Source organism: Pseudonaja textilis, chromosome 10 (genome assembly GCF_049901715.1).
Source record: "Pseudonaja textilis isolate UNSWEBS1 chromosome 10, rPseTex1.2, whole genome shotgun sequence".
Classification (NCBI taxonomy): domain Eukaryota; kingdom Metazoa; phylum Chordata; class Lepidosauria; order Squamata; family Elapidae; genus Pseudonaja; species Pseudonaja textilis.
In genome coordinates, this window is record NC_141999.1 from 12,174,480 (window position 1) to 12,187,345 (window position 12,866).

The 12,866-nt window shown below is 45.5% G+C and overlaps 1 protein-coding gene across 7 annotated transcripts in view; it reads right to left on the bottom strand.

The window, feature by feature from the left end:
* Positions 1 to 6,317: 6,317 nt before the first annotated feature.
* The window catches only part of FGR (FGR proto-oncogene, Src family tyrosine kinase), a 67,931-nt gene continuing 61,382 nt past the window's right edge, over positions 6,318 to 12,866 (bottom strand). For all 7 annotated transcript variants that reach the window (XM_087939725.1, XM_087939724.1, XM_087939727.1 and 4 more), the window contains 2 exons: positions 11,390 to 11,521; positions 6,318 to 9,751 (listed from right to left, as the gene is read on the bottom strand). In XM_087939725.1, coding sequence (XP_087795851.1) covers positions 9,540 to 9,751; positions 11,390 to 11,521 — 344 coding nt within the window. In that variant the 3' untranslated portion in view covers positions 6,318 to 9,539. The remainder of the gene's footprint in view (positions 9,752 to 11,389; positions 11,522 to 12,866) is intronic.

Genomic DNA, 12,866 nt, shown 5'->3' on the forward strand with positions numbered 1-12,866 from the left:
GCAGGACTAACTTCCTGTCTCAGGAACCTCTCTGGAGTTTTTCCCCCCTCCTTTGCTGGTACTTTGCTTGTGTGAAGTGACCATTCAAAGTTACAATGGCACTGAAAAAAGTGACTTATGACCATTTTTCACACTTATGACTATTGCAGCATCCCCACAGTCATGAGAGGCCAAGTGAGGAGATGTGAGTGATATTGAGTTGGCCACATCCAGCCAATAACATGACCACCAAGCCATATCCATGCAGTCACATGACCACCAAGCCATGCCCACCACCTAAGCCACGCCCACAGAACCGGTTGTTAAAAAATTTGAATCCCACCCCTGAGCCATATACCATTGCAGATAAATCCATATTAAAAACTACCAGTGTTGGACCACCCACAACTTCTGGATGGAAGCTGTTCCACTGATTATTCAGTCAGGAAATTTCTCCTTCGTTCTAGCTTGCTTCTCTAGAATAAATGCACATTTGCAGCTACTGGATATTGCCCTCTTAAAAAGTGTCACATCTGACATCAGAGATGAATTCAGTATACTGGTTAATAGCCATCCCTTTCAAGCTTTTATTTTTAAGTTTTTAAATTACAGACTGCATCTGACTGGGCCCACCAAGCTACACTTTGATCGTAACTTCTTGCTGAAGCCTAAATTGACCAGCCCATTAATTAAACAAGCCATCTTCTTAGTTTAGTACCCTGTATGGACTCAGACTGTGTCTGGGCTAAGATGGCTTGAAGGTTGAGCAAATAGATAGATGACGATGCCTCGAGCATTTTAAAAGGCAGGCAGATCTCTAAAGGACTGCAGACAGCGAATAGGTATTGTGTAAAAGTAGGCAATATCAGGGAAAGAAGAGCAATGAATGAAACAAAGAGATAAAAGGTGAGCATAACAGAGGAGAAGAGGGGGCTCACCCCTCCCACTTTCAGTTCTGATCCTACGCGCCGGTTTTCCCTAAAGACTTGGATAGATTCTTCCCAAGGGGAAATCAATACACTCAACTCAATAGCATTACATTATTTAGAACGGCTCTGTTCTCATGCCATGCTTAATGAGGTCAGGTAAAGATGTAGCCGATCCATCCATACTACATGTGAAGCCCCTTCACAGTAAGCCATGTTTGTACAGCAGGGATTGCATACATTATCCAAAAGGAATCCATTGAGTTCAGCCCATTGGGCCAACTAGAAAATAGGCCCATCCAATTACCAGGATAAGCCTGAAGTGTGAACGCCACCTCCAAACAGTTGACTACAAATCAGTAGTGGGGTTTCCAAAAAATTTTTTACTACCAGTTCTGTGGGCGTGGCTTGGTGGACATGGCAGGAGAAGGATACTGTCAGGGCTCCAACAAATCCCCCCTCATTCAAATCAAAAGTCTCTAGCCGCATCTCAGAGAAAGGTAAATTGGTTTATTGTTGGTGCATGGCTGGGTGCAGCCGACACTAAATGACACCATACATTTCTCCCTTGACCCTGGTCTTTCCCCCATCCCCTAGATGTGACTTCTCCAATGGGATACATCCATCTCCAAGAGTCATCCATCATGCTCTCCAATAACCTTCTTATGCTCTGACAACTTTGGGCTGTCAAGGTGATTATGTAAGCATTTCAAGAATGCCTTGTTTTCCCCGCCTCCCTTTTTCTGGCAGCTAAAAAGACCAAAGGAGTATCTTTTTAGTTGACAGATACTGCAAAATCCCCATTCCCTCCCCAGCCCCACTAAACTACTTTCCAGCTCCGTTCCCCTGTGCAGGGCAACCAAAGAAGATCCAGCCCATCCGCTGGGACTCACGAGGCAGAGAATAGATGGGAGAGGGGCCAGTCAGAGGCGGGATTTGCCGGTTCTCCGAACTACTCACAATTTCCGCTACTGGTTCTCCAGAACTGGTCGGAACCTGCTGAATACCCACCTCTGCTACAAATGTAAGGGATTGTAGGAAGCTGTGGTAGATAAATCATACCTGGTCATGAGAAATAACAATCCAAGAATAAAGCATAGAATGTGGAAGGAAACAGTTATCTTGATCAACGAAGTCTAGTAAGCCTTCATAATTCAAGAAACCTGGGAGAGAATACTTCCCAGGGATCCCCTTGGTATCAACTTAAGACCATTAGAGTAGCTTTTTCAGAATTCCTCCTTGGAGGAAGGACCTTAAAAAGGTAGGACATCTTTTTCCATCTTCTTTCCTGCCTGAGCAGGGAGTTGCATTGAAGACCCTTGAGGTCCCTTCCAACTGTCATTTTGTTATTGCAAGTAACCTTTACGGCTTCATCTGTGCAGGTTTCTTCTTCCAGAACATAGAATAACAGGGTTAGAAGGGACCTTGGCGGTCTTCTAGTCCAGTGGCCATCAACCAGTGGGCTGCAAGAAAATTTTGGTGGTCCACAGAGAAGTGTCGTCCACAAAGCAGCCCCCCAAAGCAATTAATCCAGGCTGCGTGGGAACAAGGCTGTACCGCCTCACATTGTCTGTGGGATCACAAGGCTTGCATCGCTTGCATTGCGAACAACACGAAGTAGTGAGGGGAGGGAGGAAAGGGCGGAGAGGGGGAACTTGCCCCACTTACCCCATGTGCCTGGCCTGCTTCTTTCTTCTTCTGCTTACGGCTGCATGCAAGGAAAGCAGCAAAAGTCTTTCTTTCTGTCCCCCAAACTCCGCCAGAAATGAGTCTTTGGGACCCTGCAAGGCCTCCTGCTTCCAGAGGCTTCACCAGCGTGACAAGTCTCACAAAGACTCATTTCTGGCAGAGTTTGGGGGAGAGAAAGAAAGACTTCTGCTGCTTCTGCTGCTTTCCTTTGCATGAAGCCAAAAGTCTCTCCCCCCGCCCCGAGAACGGAGCTGGAGACAGTATCCTGTGATCCCAAATAAAGAATGATCGATCGGTAGGAAAATGGGTTGGGGAATTTTCCTGCAGACTTTTTTTTTATTTTCCCAGGGTCCCTGGTCCATGGGATTTGAAATTATAAGTTTGGTGGTTCCTGAGGTCCAAAAGGTTATGACCCCTGTTCTAGTCTATTCCCTGCTTGAGCAGACTTTATACCATTTCAAACATGTTTTCCAGTCCAGCCTACATTTTCTACTTTTAATCACAGCCCATCCTTGTTAGCTTCTAAGCACAAAGTCATCCAGCTGTTGCCAAGGCTGAGATAAATATGATCTACTCATTAGGAAATGTTTACTCATGAGGACTAGTGGCTACTCAAGGTGTATCCAAGATGAGCAAACTTTAGCTAAATTGTAGAAGCTCCTTCCTGGATAATTACACTCAGCATCCACTTTTAACTTTGGGGTGGGGTCCAAGAGCATATTTTTTCTAATTTCATCTTTTTTTCCTTGCTTCCATTGTTAGATGTTGTTTTTAACAGGATTTTTTTCAATTTTAGGTTAATGCCTGCTTCTTTTTAAAACAAAACTATTAGCCATCTTGGGCGTTCTCCAGGACAGAACAGCAGGATATAAATTAAGGCGTTCAATAACTTTCAGAATAAAAAGACCACCACCAGAGATGTGACAGTGGTGTACTGCTCCATCAATTTTTACCTCCATTGCAGGTAAAATATTCCAGATTCATGTGAGCATGTAATGAAATCGTTTTGTGACATTTGCACCATGTTATAACGCATGCGATGTCACTATTTTCATTTATTTGTAGCCCACTTCTATTATTTTTACAAATAGCTCAAGGTGCTGAACATATCTAACACACCTTCCACTATGGCTTCTCATGGACTCCTGTGGCCAGATTTAATCTTTACAAGTGACCACTTACTTCAGATATGAGGCTCTCCTGCTGTTCCTGAATGCCATCCATTTCGGCTACATGACCACGATGCTCTTTGGAAGAGATGCATAAGCTATTTTTTGTTCTGACCAAGACTTCCTGAGACCGTAATTAAGCACAAAGTTTGTTAAAACAACTCATTTTATTTCAACGCTGGGAATTGTGTTCATTCCCATCCCGTAATGAGTCCCAAATAGTCCCTCGAGATAAGCACCCACCTTTCTCTCCTTTGAATTGCTGCCAACAACTAACGTGTCAAATGAAAACCAACCAAAGTACAAAGTCCGCAGAGCTTCAAGGTTTGATCCGAACAGAGCGAACGACTTTGCTTCCTGCAAAAGTTTCTCTACCTTTGCATATCCCTTATACCTTATGGGAGGGGCAATCACCTCCAAGCCTTACTCCCGAGTCACCCCTTTTGTTTCAGCTGCTCGTCTTCTAGCAGCTCTGTGCATACGCACACTGGGAACAGGATCCCCTTGTTCCTCGGCCTCATTGCTGCCAGACTCCGAAAGGTTCTGGAAGCACCACCCCACTCCCAGATGGTCCTGGGCCCATCTCTGCGTCCGATGCAGGACCCTCATCCGAGTCCTCTCCAGACGCCCGGACTGATCCAGAGGTAGGATTCATTTTTTTTTACTACCGGTTCTATGGGCATGGCTTGGTGGGCATGGCTTGGTGGGCATGGCAGGGGAAGGTTATTGCAAAATCCCCATTCCCTCCCCACCCCACTAACCTGCTTTCCAGTTCCGTTCTCCTGTGCAGGGCAACAAAAGAAGAATCAGCTGGGACTCAATGGGAGGCAGAGAATAGATGGGGCGGGGCCAGATGTAATACCAGTTATTACATCCTGTGTATGGAAAGTCTATCCTATAGTTGCAAGGCCAACCTACATAGCAGTTCTTAAGGATGGTCCCTCTGCTTCTGGATCAGTTGTGGGATTCAAAAATTTTTACTACTGGTTCTGTGAGCGTGGCATGACATGGCTTGGTGGGCGTGGCATGGCTTGGTGGGTATTGCAAGGGAAGGATACTACAAAATCCCCCTTCCCTCCCCACCCCACTAACCTGCTTTTCAGCTCCGTTCTCCTGTGCAGGGCAACCAAAGAAGATGCAGCCAATCAGCTGGGACTTGGGAGGCGGAGAATTGATGGGGACGGGGCCAGTCAGAGGTGGGATTTGCCGGTTCTCCGAACTACTCAAAATTCCCACTACCGGTTCTCCAGAACTGGTCAGAGCCTGCTGAATACCACCTCTGGACTGATCCCCGTTCTTCCCCACTGTCTGATTCTGCTGCTGTCTGCACAGGCTGCTGGTGAACCACAACATTTTCAAAGGAAGGTTTTCTCAGAATAACTGTCCCAAAGATGCTTTTTTTTTTCCAGGTGGCAACTGGACTTCCTTGTTTTTTTTTCCTTTGAAGACGTTCCACTTCTCGTTTGTTATTGAGGGTATACTCATAAGTGAAAAAAAAGAAAAGAAAAAAGGAAGCCCAGTTGTCTCCTGAAAAATAAAAAGAGCCACTGGGACAACCATGATCTTGATGACCGAGAATCTCTAGACTCTGAACGACTAATTTAATGTTTCCCTTGGCTCTATAATCTGCAAGGGACACACACGGATGACCAAGCCATGGTTTTATCATTGTTTATCAAATGAATTGGTAAAGCATAAACCATGGTTAATCAACAGCAATGGCTGGGCTCCCCAATTGTGTTGGGCCCAAACCAAGCATCAGAGATGTCTGCAGAAGAATAAAGGAAATTAAGACGGCAGCCAGAACATAACTGAAGTCACGTCCATTTTTATGTACATTGCACATGCTATGCATGTGTACCAGTAGTTCCCGACTTATGACCCCAATTGAGCCTGAAATTCCCTTGGCGAAGCAAGACAGTTAAGTCGGTGTTACCCCATTATACGACCTCTCTCGCCATGGGGGTTAAGAGAATCACTGCAGTCATTAAATGAATCATTTAAGTCATTAAGTGAATCTGGCTTCCCCCATTGACTCTGCTTGTGGACATAAACCTGGGAAGAAGGTGATCTCCATACAAATGGAGATCACATGACCCCAAGGCAGTGCAATTGTTATACCTGCCAGTTGCCAGAATTTTGATCATGTGACCATGGGCTCTGAAGTGTGAACGCTGATCGTAATTCACTTTTTTTCAGTGCTGTTGTAACTTTGAACAGTCACTAAATCAGAGGTCTCCAAACTTGGCAACTTTAAGACTTGTGGACTTCAACTCCCAGAATTCTATGCTGGCTGGAGAATTCTTGGAGTTGAAGTCTACAAGTCTTAAAGTCACCAAGTTTGGGGACTCCTGCACTAAATGGATGGATGCAAGTGAGGGACTACCTGGGATGGACTGGGATTTTAATCATGTTCTTATTTTTTTTCCGCACACACTTCCCCAGTCAGAGAAACCAAACTGCGGCCTGGGATTATATTCCATTCACCTTTGCTCTGCTTTTAGTACTCTGAAAACAGACCTGTTCCACTTGACAAAGATCCATACCCAGCCTCTCTTATTACAAAGGTTTATTTCTTTTTATGTACAGTATTTTTTTTTAAAAAAACATTTTATATATAGCATAGAAAGGGGCAGCTCCTAGGCATCTGAACAACAATTAAAAAAAAAATCTCTGGACAGGGCATGTTTATTTAACCGTATGCTCTGCAGGTTTGTGCATGCTCAATATCCATAGATTTCTCTTCCAAGCAATGGCACTTGAACAACCCATTTGAAGCTGGGCTGGGTTGCTTCTGAACATTGTCTACTATAAATCATCAGTGGTTACCCCCAAAGATTCTGTCCCTCCCTTTCTCATCCTGGGCTTGTCTGCCCACATCTCCCGGGTCTGCTGGCATGGAATTTGTCTACCTGTCCTATCAATGAATCAACCTTTTTTCAAAGGGCTTTTTAAAAAACTGTGTGTGTGTGTGTGTGTGTGTGGAATGTAAATTACTACATTTCCAGGATAGGAAGCTTAACATGATAGCTCCCCAGAAGTGCAGGAGCTTAGATAGTACTGATGTCTCAAGAACCACAAGGGACTCTACAAAGAACATCATGGTCCTTAAGCAAAGAGAATACGGTTAGTGGGATGGACTTTGCTTGCTTCACTGGAAGGACCCCACTACTGAATGGAAGCCCGTGGCAAGGAAAGGATACGGACCTCCAACTCATTTACTTGCTTCCTCATTGTCAGTGAACTCATCCTTCCCTCTGACAAACTACATCATTCCAGTTCCCAGAACCCTACGTTGATTTAATCGTAAATCTCAAGGTTGAGAAAAGGTTGGAGAAACCCAAATAAGTTGCGTATATTCTAGTGGCGTTGCTCTTCAGCATCATGGGCAGCAGATGGCACCCTTGGGCAGCTGCCAACCTTTTCTTGGTCTAAAGGAGGGGTGTCCAACCTTGGCAACTTTAAAAGACCTGTGAACTTCAACTCCCAGCATTGCTGGCTGGGGAATTCTGGGAGCTGAAGTCCACACAAGTCTTAAAAGTTGCCAATGTATGCTGAGGTTGGACATCCCTCGTCTGAAAAGTCCCATGGTGAACCTCTCATCACAAACTGCTTGTCATTTGCTTAGCAATTCTTTTTTTGTTGTTACTTCTTGTTATTTTGCGGAGGTGCTAAGGAATAGCTCCTGCTGCCTGTGTTCCCTCTGTTTTTTCTCCAACCCCTTTCCATCCCTAATAAGCCATACAGTGATGATCCGTTCAGAACCATGATTGAAATAAGCAGGGAAGATTATTTCTCAGTAAATCTGCATAGCTTTACTATCAGCCCAGTGCAATGTGATAGTTCGGTTGTTTCAGCAATTTCCAGTCTCTTGGCTGTATTTCAAATTACAGGGAGAGATGGAAATTAAACTCATTTTTTTCACCCCCTGGTTCTATGGCAGTCTTCACTGTAGCTGTTTTTAGACATCTACAACGCTTATCTTCTATGTTTCCACTGAAACACTTCTTAGGACAGTTTGGAGAACCAGTGGCTCTCCAGATGTTCCTGGACTCCAACTTTCAGTGGTCCCAACTAACAGGGATCAAGGGTGATGGAATTTTAATGCAACCCTACCTGGCAGGCCACCCTCCAATATTCTTTGATTAGTATTGAAATCACCGCTTCCCTCCCAAAATTATGGATAGGGTCCTATGAATGAGCTATGGCAGATTCCTCAACATCCCTGCCAGGGTTCAAGATTAGAGGATTCTTGTGCAGAGGGAAAAAAAAGATTGTGGGTGAATAGCTGGGATACGGATACCAGGGAAGGCAGCTGTTTCCTCCAAATTTGCTAGGGCTGTTAATTGCTGGCTAGGAATTTTGGACACTGCAGTCCCAGCACATCTGGCAAGGAACATTTGGAACGGCTTCCAGTTGACAAGCAAAAATCATTAATTTTCAAGGGATGGTGCACAAGCCCCCATCTGGTAAGGCGCGTCATCTTATTGTCAGAAGGCACCATGTGGCTATGGAACAGACACTTCACAGTTCCACAGTAATCAGCTCAGGCACTCTCTCCTTCTGTAAACAGCCTCCAGAGCCATTTTGGCACACACCTTTCCTTTACGTTGTCGTAGACAACCCTGTCTGCTTCCCTTACGCACCAGCGAATTAGGGCTGTGTCCTGACCCATCTCCTTTTTTGAAGTGCAGCCCCCAGGGTATCATTTCAGAGCCAAGCTGACCCTCTCGAGAAAAAGGCTGACATTGATGGATCAACCTAGTCTCATGGATTCTTCCCACATTCATTCTCCTATCGTAGTTGTTAACTCAAAAAGCTTTCAGACATGATATCCAGATAGTACCAAGTCACAAATTCGGAGCATGAGGGCCAATGAGGAAGGAAAAGAAAAATTGGGCCCGTTGTCCATATTATGGCCACGTCGCAGAATGGGGAGGAAAGAAATCCAGATCTTGCAGGACTTAAAACGTGCTTATCAAACCCAGATTTTTTGGGCCAATGGCATAAGGACAGTCGGGAGTTCCGCCGCAACTGGAACCCATCATATCTGATGCCATGAGACTACAACTCTCAGAATTCCCAGCCGGCGTAGCCCTTGCAAGCTGGTGAATTCTGAGAGATGCCGTCACAATCTATCTGGAGAACACTGGCTGCAGGATGGCTAGGTATCTTCATTGTGCAAATTTCTTCCTGCAGTGGCCCTGTAGCCCTCCTGTCTTTATCCTTGTAGGCTGCATCAGGGTTAGGGAAAAGGTGCATTCAAACATTTGGGGCTACAACCCCCCCAGTCCCTTGTTGTGGGCTGGAACCAATCGGGCCAAAGTATGAAGGCTCTTCAGAGAACCCCAGGGGAACTTTTTAAGGGCCAAAGGTTCTCCAGTTATCACAGAAGTAACTTAATTAAGAGAGGATGGACTATTAAAACGAACAAAACCTCTCCTCTGGCCATCTACACCCTCACTCCTCATCATCTCCATCTTTTTAAAAAAAAAAATCTCCAAAAACTGACCTGGCGTCTATTTGGGATGAGTCAGAATTTAAAACACAAAACCACAATGATAAAAAAAAAGCAAGGTCACTCCCCCCCCACCCAAGGAATAAAATTAAAATGAAAAAGAAAGGAGTTCTAAGCCCAGTTCTACAAGGTGGGACCCTCGGTTCCTGGCCCTGGAGAGGGAAGAGATTTCTGCTGTGTGTCCCAGTGTCCCACCAGACTTGTGGGAGGTTCCCCCCGTGAGGGCAGGGGGAGCTCTCCATGGTCACCATCCATCGGTTACAGTTGGTTGTCTCCTGGCTGGTACTGAGGCTCTGTAGCAGTGAAGTAGTCTTCTAGAAATGATTGGAGGTATTCAAAAGTGGGGCGCTCCTCAGGCTCCTTCCTCCAGCACTGCACCATCAGATCGTGCAGCGATGGAGGGCAATTCCCAGGACAGGGCATGCGGTAACCCCGTTCCACTTGTTCCAACACCTCCCGGTTGTTCATGCCTGCACGAGAAGAACATGACACGGTCAAGACTTAACGGTGGGATGGCCCTATTGTGAGTCTCTAGGGATCCAGGGAGCGCTAGTTTGGGATGGTGGTTAAAGCAGCAGCCTAGAAACCAGGAGACCGTGAGCGCTACTTCCATCTTGGGTATGAAGCCAGCTTTGGGCTAATCATCCCCACTCAGCCCTAAGAGGTGAACAAGGGTAAATCAATTTTGAAATTGTCGCCAAGGCACAGAAACACATAAATTGGCATACGAAATTAAAATCAAGGACCTGTCATGCCCCTGTCAGAGTCTGAGGAAGAAGACGAACAGTTGACAGGGAGCGGGAGTGTGGCTTCGCTGGCTGTGGAGGAAACCAGGGAAGGGCAAAGTCTGGTTGGGCAGAGCAGGGAAGAGGTAGAACAAGGGAGAGGTAGAACAAGGGAGAGGGAGTTCAGTGGAAGACCCAGGCCCACCCCCTCTTCATCCTAGGGCACGCAGGGAGGAATGGAGAAGAGAGCAATATGGGTTGCATGGCTTACAGGGGAAGAAAGGGCCCTGATTCCCTTCATTAGCCAAACCCAGGGTTTAAAAGAAATGCATGCTGAATACAGCAGCTGTTGGGAGCAAACGTGAATTAATCTTGTGTTGACTTTGCTTATCTGTGTTCCCAGGGTCTTCCCAACCGTGTTGAGTTATTGCCGTGCCTTCATGTCTGGAATTCTTGCTTCTGGCCTGTTGGACTAATTACCTTATTTTGCCTTGATTAGACTTATAGTTACAGTTTTTGTTGACCACATTTTGGAGTTGATTTTCTGCAGCCAAAGGCTGTTCCTGGGAGAGTTTTTCTCCAGCCAGAAGGTAATCAGGACATTGGGGGCAAAGTTGAAGCTAATAAAGGGACTCCTACTGATTATCTGACTGTGTTGCCTTTGTGCCACACCCTGGGTCATAACAGGATCAGTGTGCACAAATTCACAGGCACTGCAAACAGATTAAATACCACAGGGACATAATCCTCCGCAAAATTTGGTAAGTCACATGATCAGGATCAGAGCAGGGTTGGCACAACACACAAGCATGCAAAGCATGTGGTCCCCAGAAAATATGTGGTCCCCAGACCCTAACAGAATAGGGGTCTAAAATTTGGCCTTTGGGAGGGATTTTCCCAGAGTTCGTGAAGTTCTGAGAGGCCAAAAATATGAGCTTTCAAGAGCCACTTTATCTCTTCTTTAGCCTCCCAACCACTTCTTCACACGAATCAGGTCAACTCTGAATCTGGGCCCAATGACTTTAGGAATACACTCCTCAATCGGCCGCATGAATTCTAGGGTGGCCTTCAAGGCTATAGAAATTGTTCGGTCATCAGCTGAACCAGGAGCTGATTCCTCAGTGTTTATCAAATAAATAACGGCAGATTAGACTCAGATACCTCATACAAGAAGCTAAAAGCTGGTAAAATTGCAGCAACTGCAATCACTGGATATTGAACTGAACCCAACCCAACCCAACCCAACCCAACTCAACCCAATGATGTTGTGGTTTAATGGATTATGCAATTCAAAGAGCAATTCTATTTGAAAAGAAGGTTTCTGGCATCAGGGAATATTGCCACAGTTCATCTCTAGGCTAAAGGAAGCCTCTGCCACTTCACCTGGGTACGGTACTCGGCCCTTGGTCACAAGTTCTGTCAGGAGGATGCCGAAAGACCACACGTCTGACTTGATGGTGAACTTGCCATAGAGAGCGGCTTCTGGAGCTGTCCACTTAATGGGAAATTTGGCACCTGTTGGCAAGGAGGTGGAATTAAGTGGTTAAGATCATACAGAAGGAGATGCCACCTGGGTGAGAAAGGCTCCTACTTTCTCCACGGTGGGAGAAACATCACTAGCGAATTTAAAATGGACTTCTTAGCACAGATCATACCAGCCTCCCCAGCCAGGGGTGGAATTCTACCGGTTTGGACCGGTTCAGGTGAACCGGATGTTAAATTTACATCTGGTTCACCTAACCAATAGTTGAACCGACTGGCTGGCCCCACCCACCCTGCCCCTCCTAGGAGTCTCCATGTGGCCCGTTTTAGATGCAGGTAAGTGTAAGGTCCACGCGGAGCTCTGAGAGGGCGAAAAACGGGCCATTCCGGAAGTTCCGGAAGTCCAGAAACAGGCCTATTTCCGGCTTCCAGAGGCCCTCTGGATCCCGGAGGACGCCATTTTCACCCTCCCAGAGACCTGAGGGAAGCCTCCGGATGTCGGGGAAGGTGAACAATGGCCAAACCGGAAGTTCTGGTAGGCCACGCCCACCATGGCCACGCCCATTCAGCAACCGGGCAGAGAACCGGTTGCTGGGATTTTTGAATCCCACCCCTATCCTCACCCCTCAAGAAACAGAGTCAGCGAAGAGAAAGTGTTCCTAATTTATGTTGTCAGAAGCCTCAAGCAGCAATCTGGACAATCAAGGAACCAGTCCCTCTGACCAGGAAGGCTTGGAAGGGGAAAGGCTAAGGTGGCAGCGCAAAAACGCCAACCACTGTTTTTGCTTCTGAATGTGAACTTCCTGTACAAACAATTCAGAAAATAACTTTTCTGCCAAGTTAACAGCCCTTGTGAGAGAAAAATCACTAAAAAAAAAATCATCTGTAATTGGAAGCTCTTTGTGGACTTTTTTGTTGTTTTTTTGCAGGAGATGGAGAAAAATCCATTTTTGCCATATGGATTTGATGATTGTTAAAATTTAAAAATAGAGAAAAAAAAATTAATTTCCCCTTTTCTTTTTGGGGGAAAAAATATAAAGTGTCCATTTTTCCCCCAAAAGAAAAGAGGAAATTAATAAATTTTAGAGTCAAAAAGTAATAATTCTCTATATCATTGGAAGAAGTCCGAAGTTATTCTTTTTATATGTATTTCTTGTCCTTTTAAAATACTTTCCCACACTTCTACCCCTACTCTCTTTTTACTCTATCGTTTCTTTGGATTGCTAATTTACATTGTTTTTTTATAGGTATGTTTTATAAAATGGAATAAAATTATTTAAAGCGGGCGGGGGGGGAGGCAAATAACCTCTTGCTTTCTGTTTTTGGTATTAGGATGGAGGAAGCTGTTATTTTGTGAAGATCGCCCAGTTTGCATCTG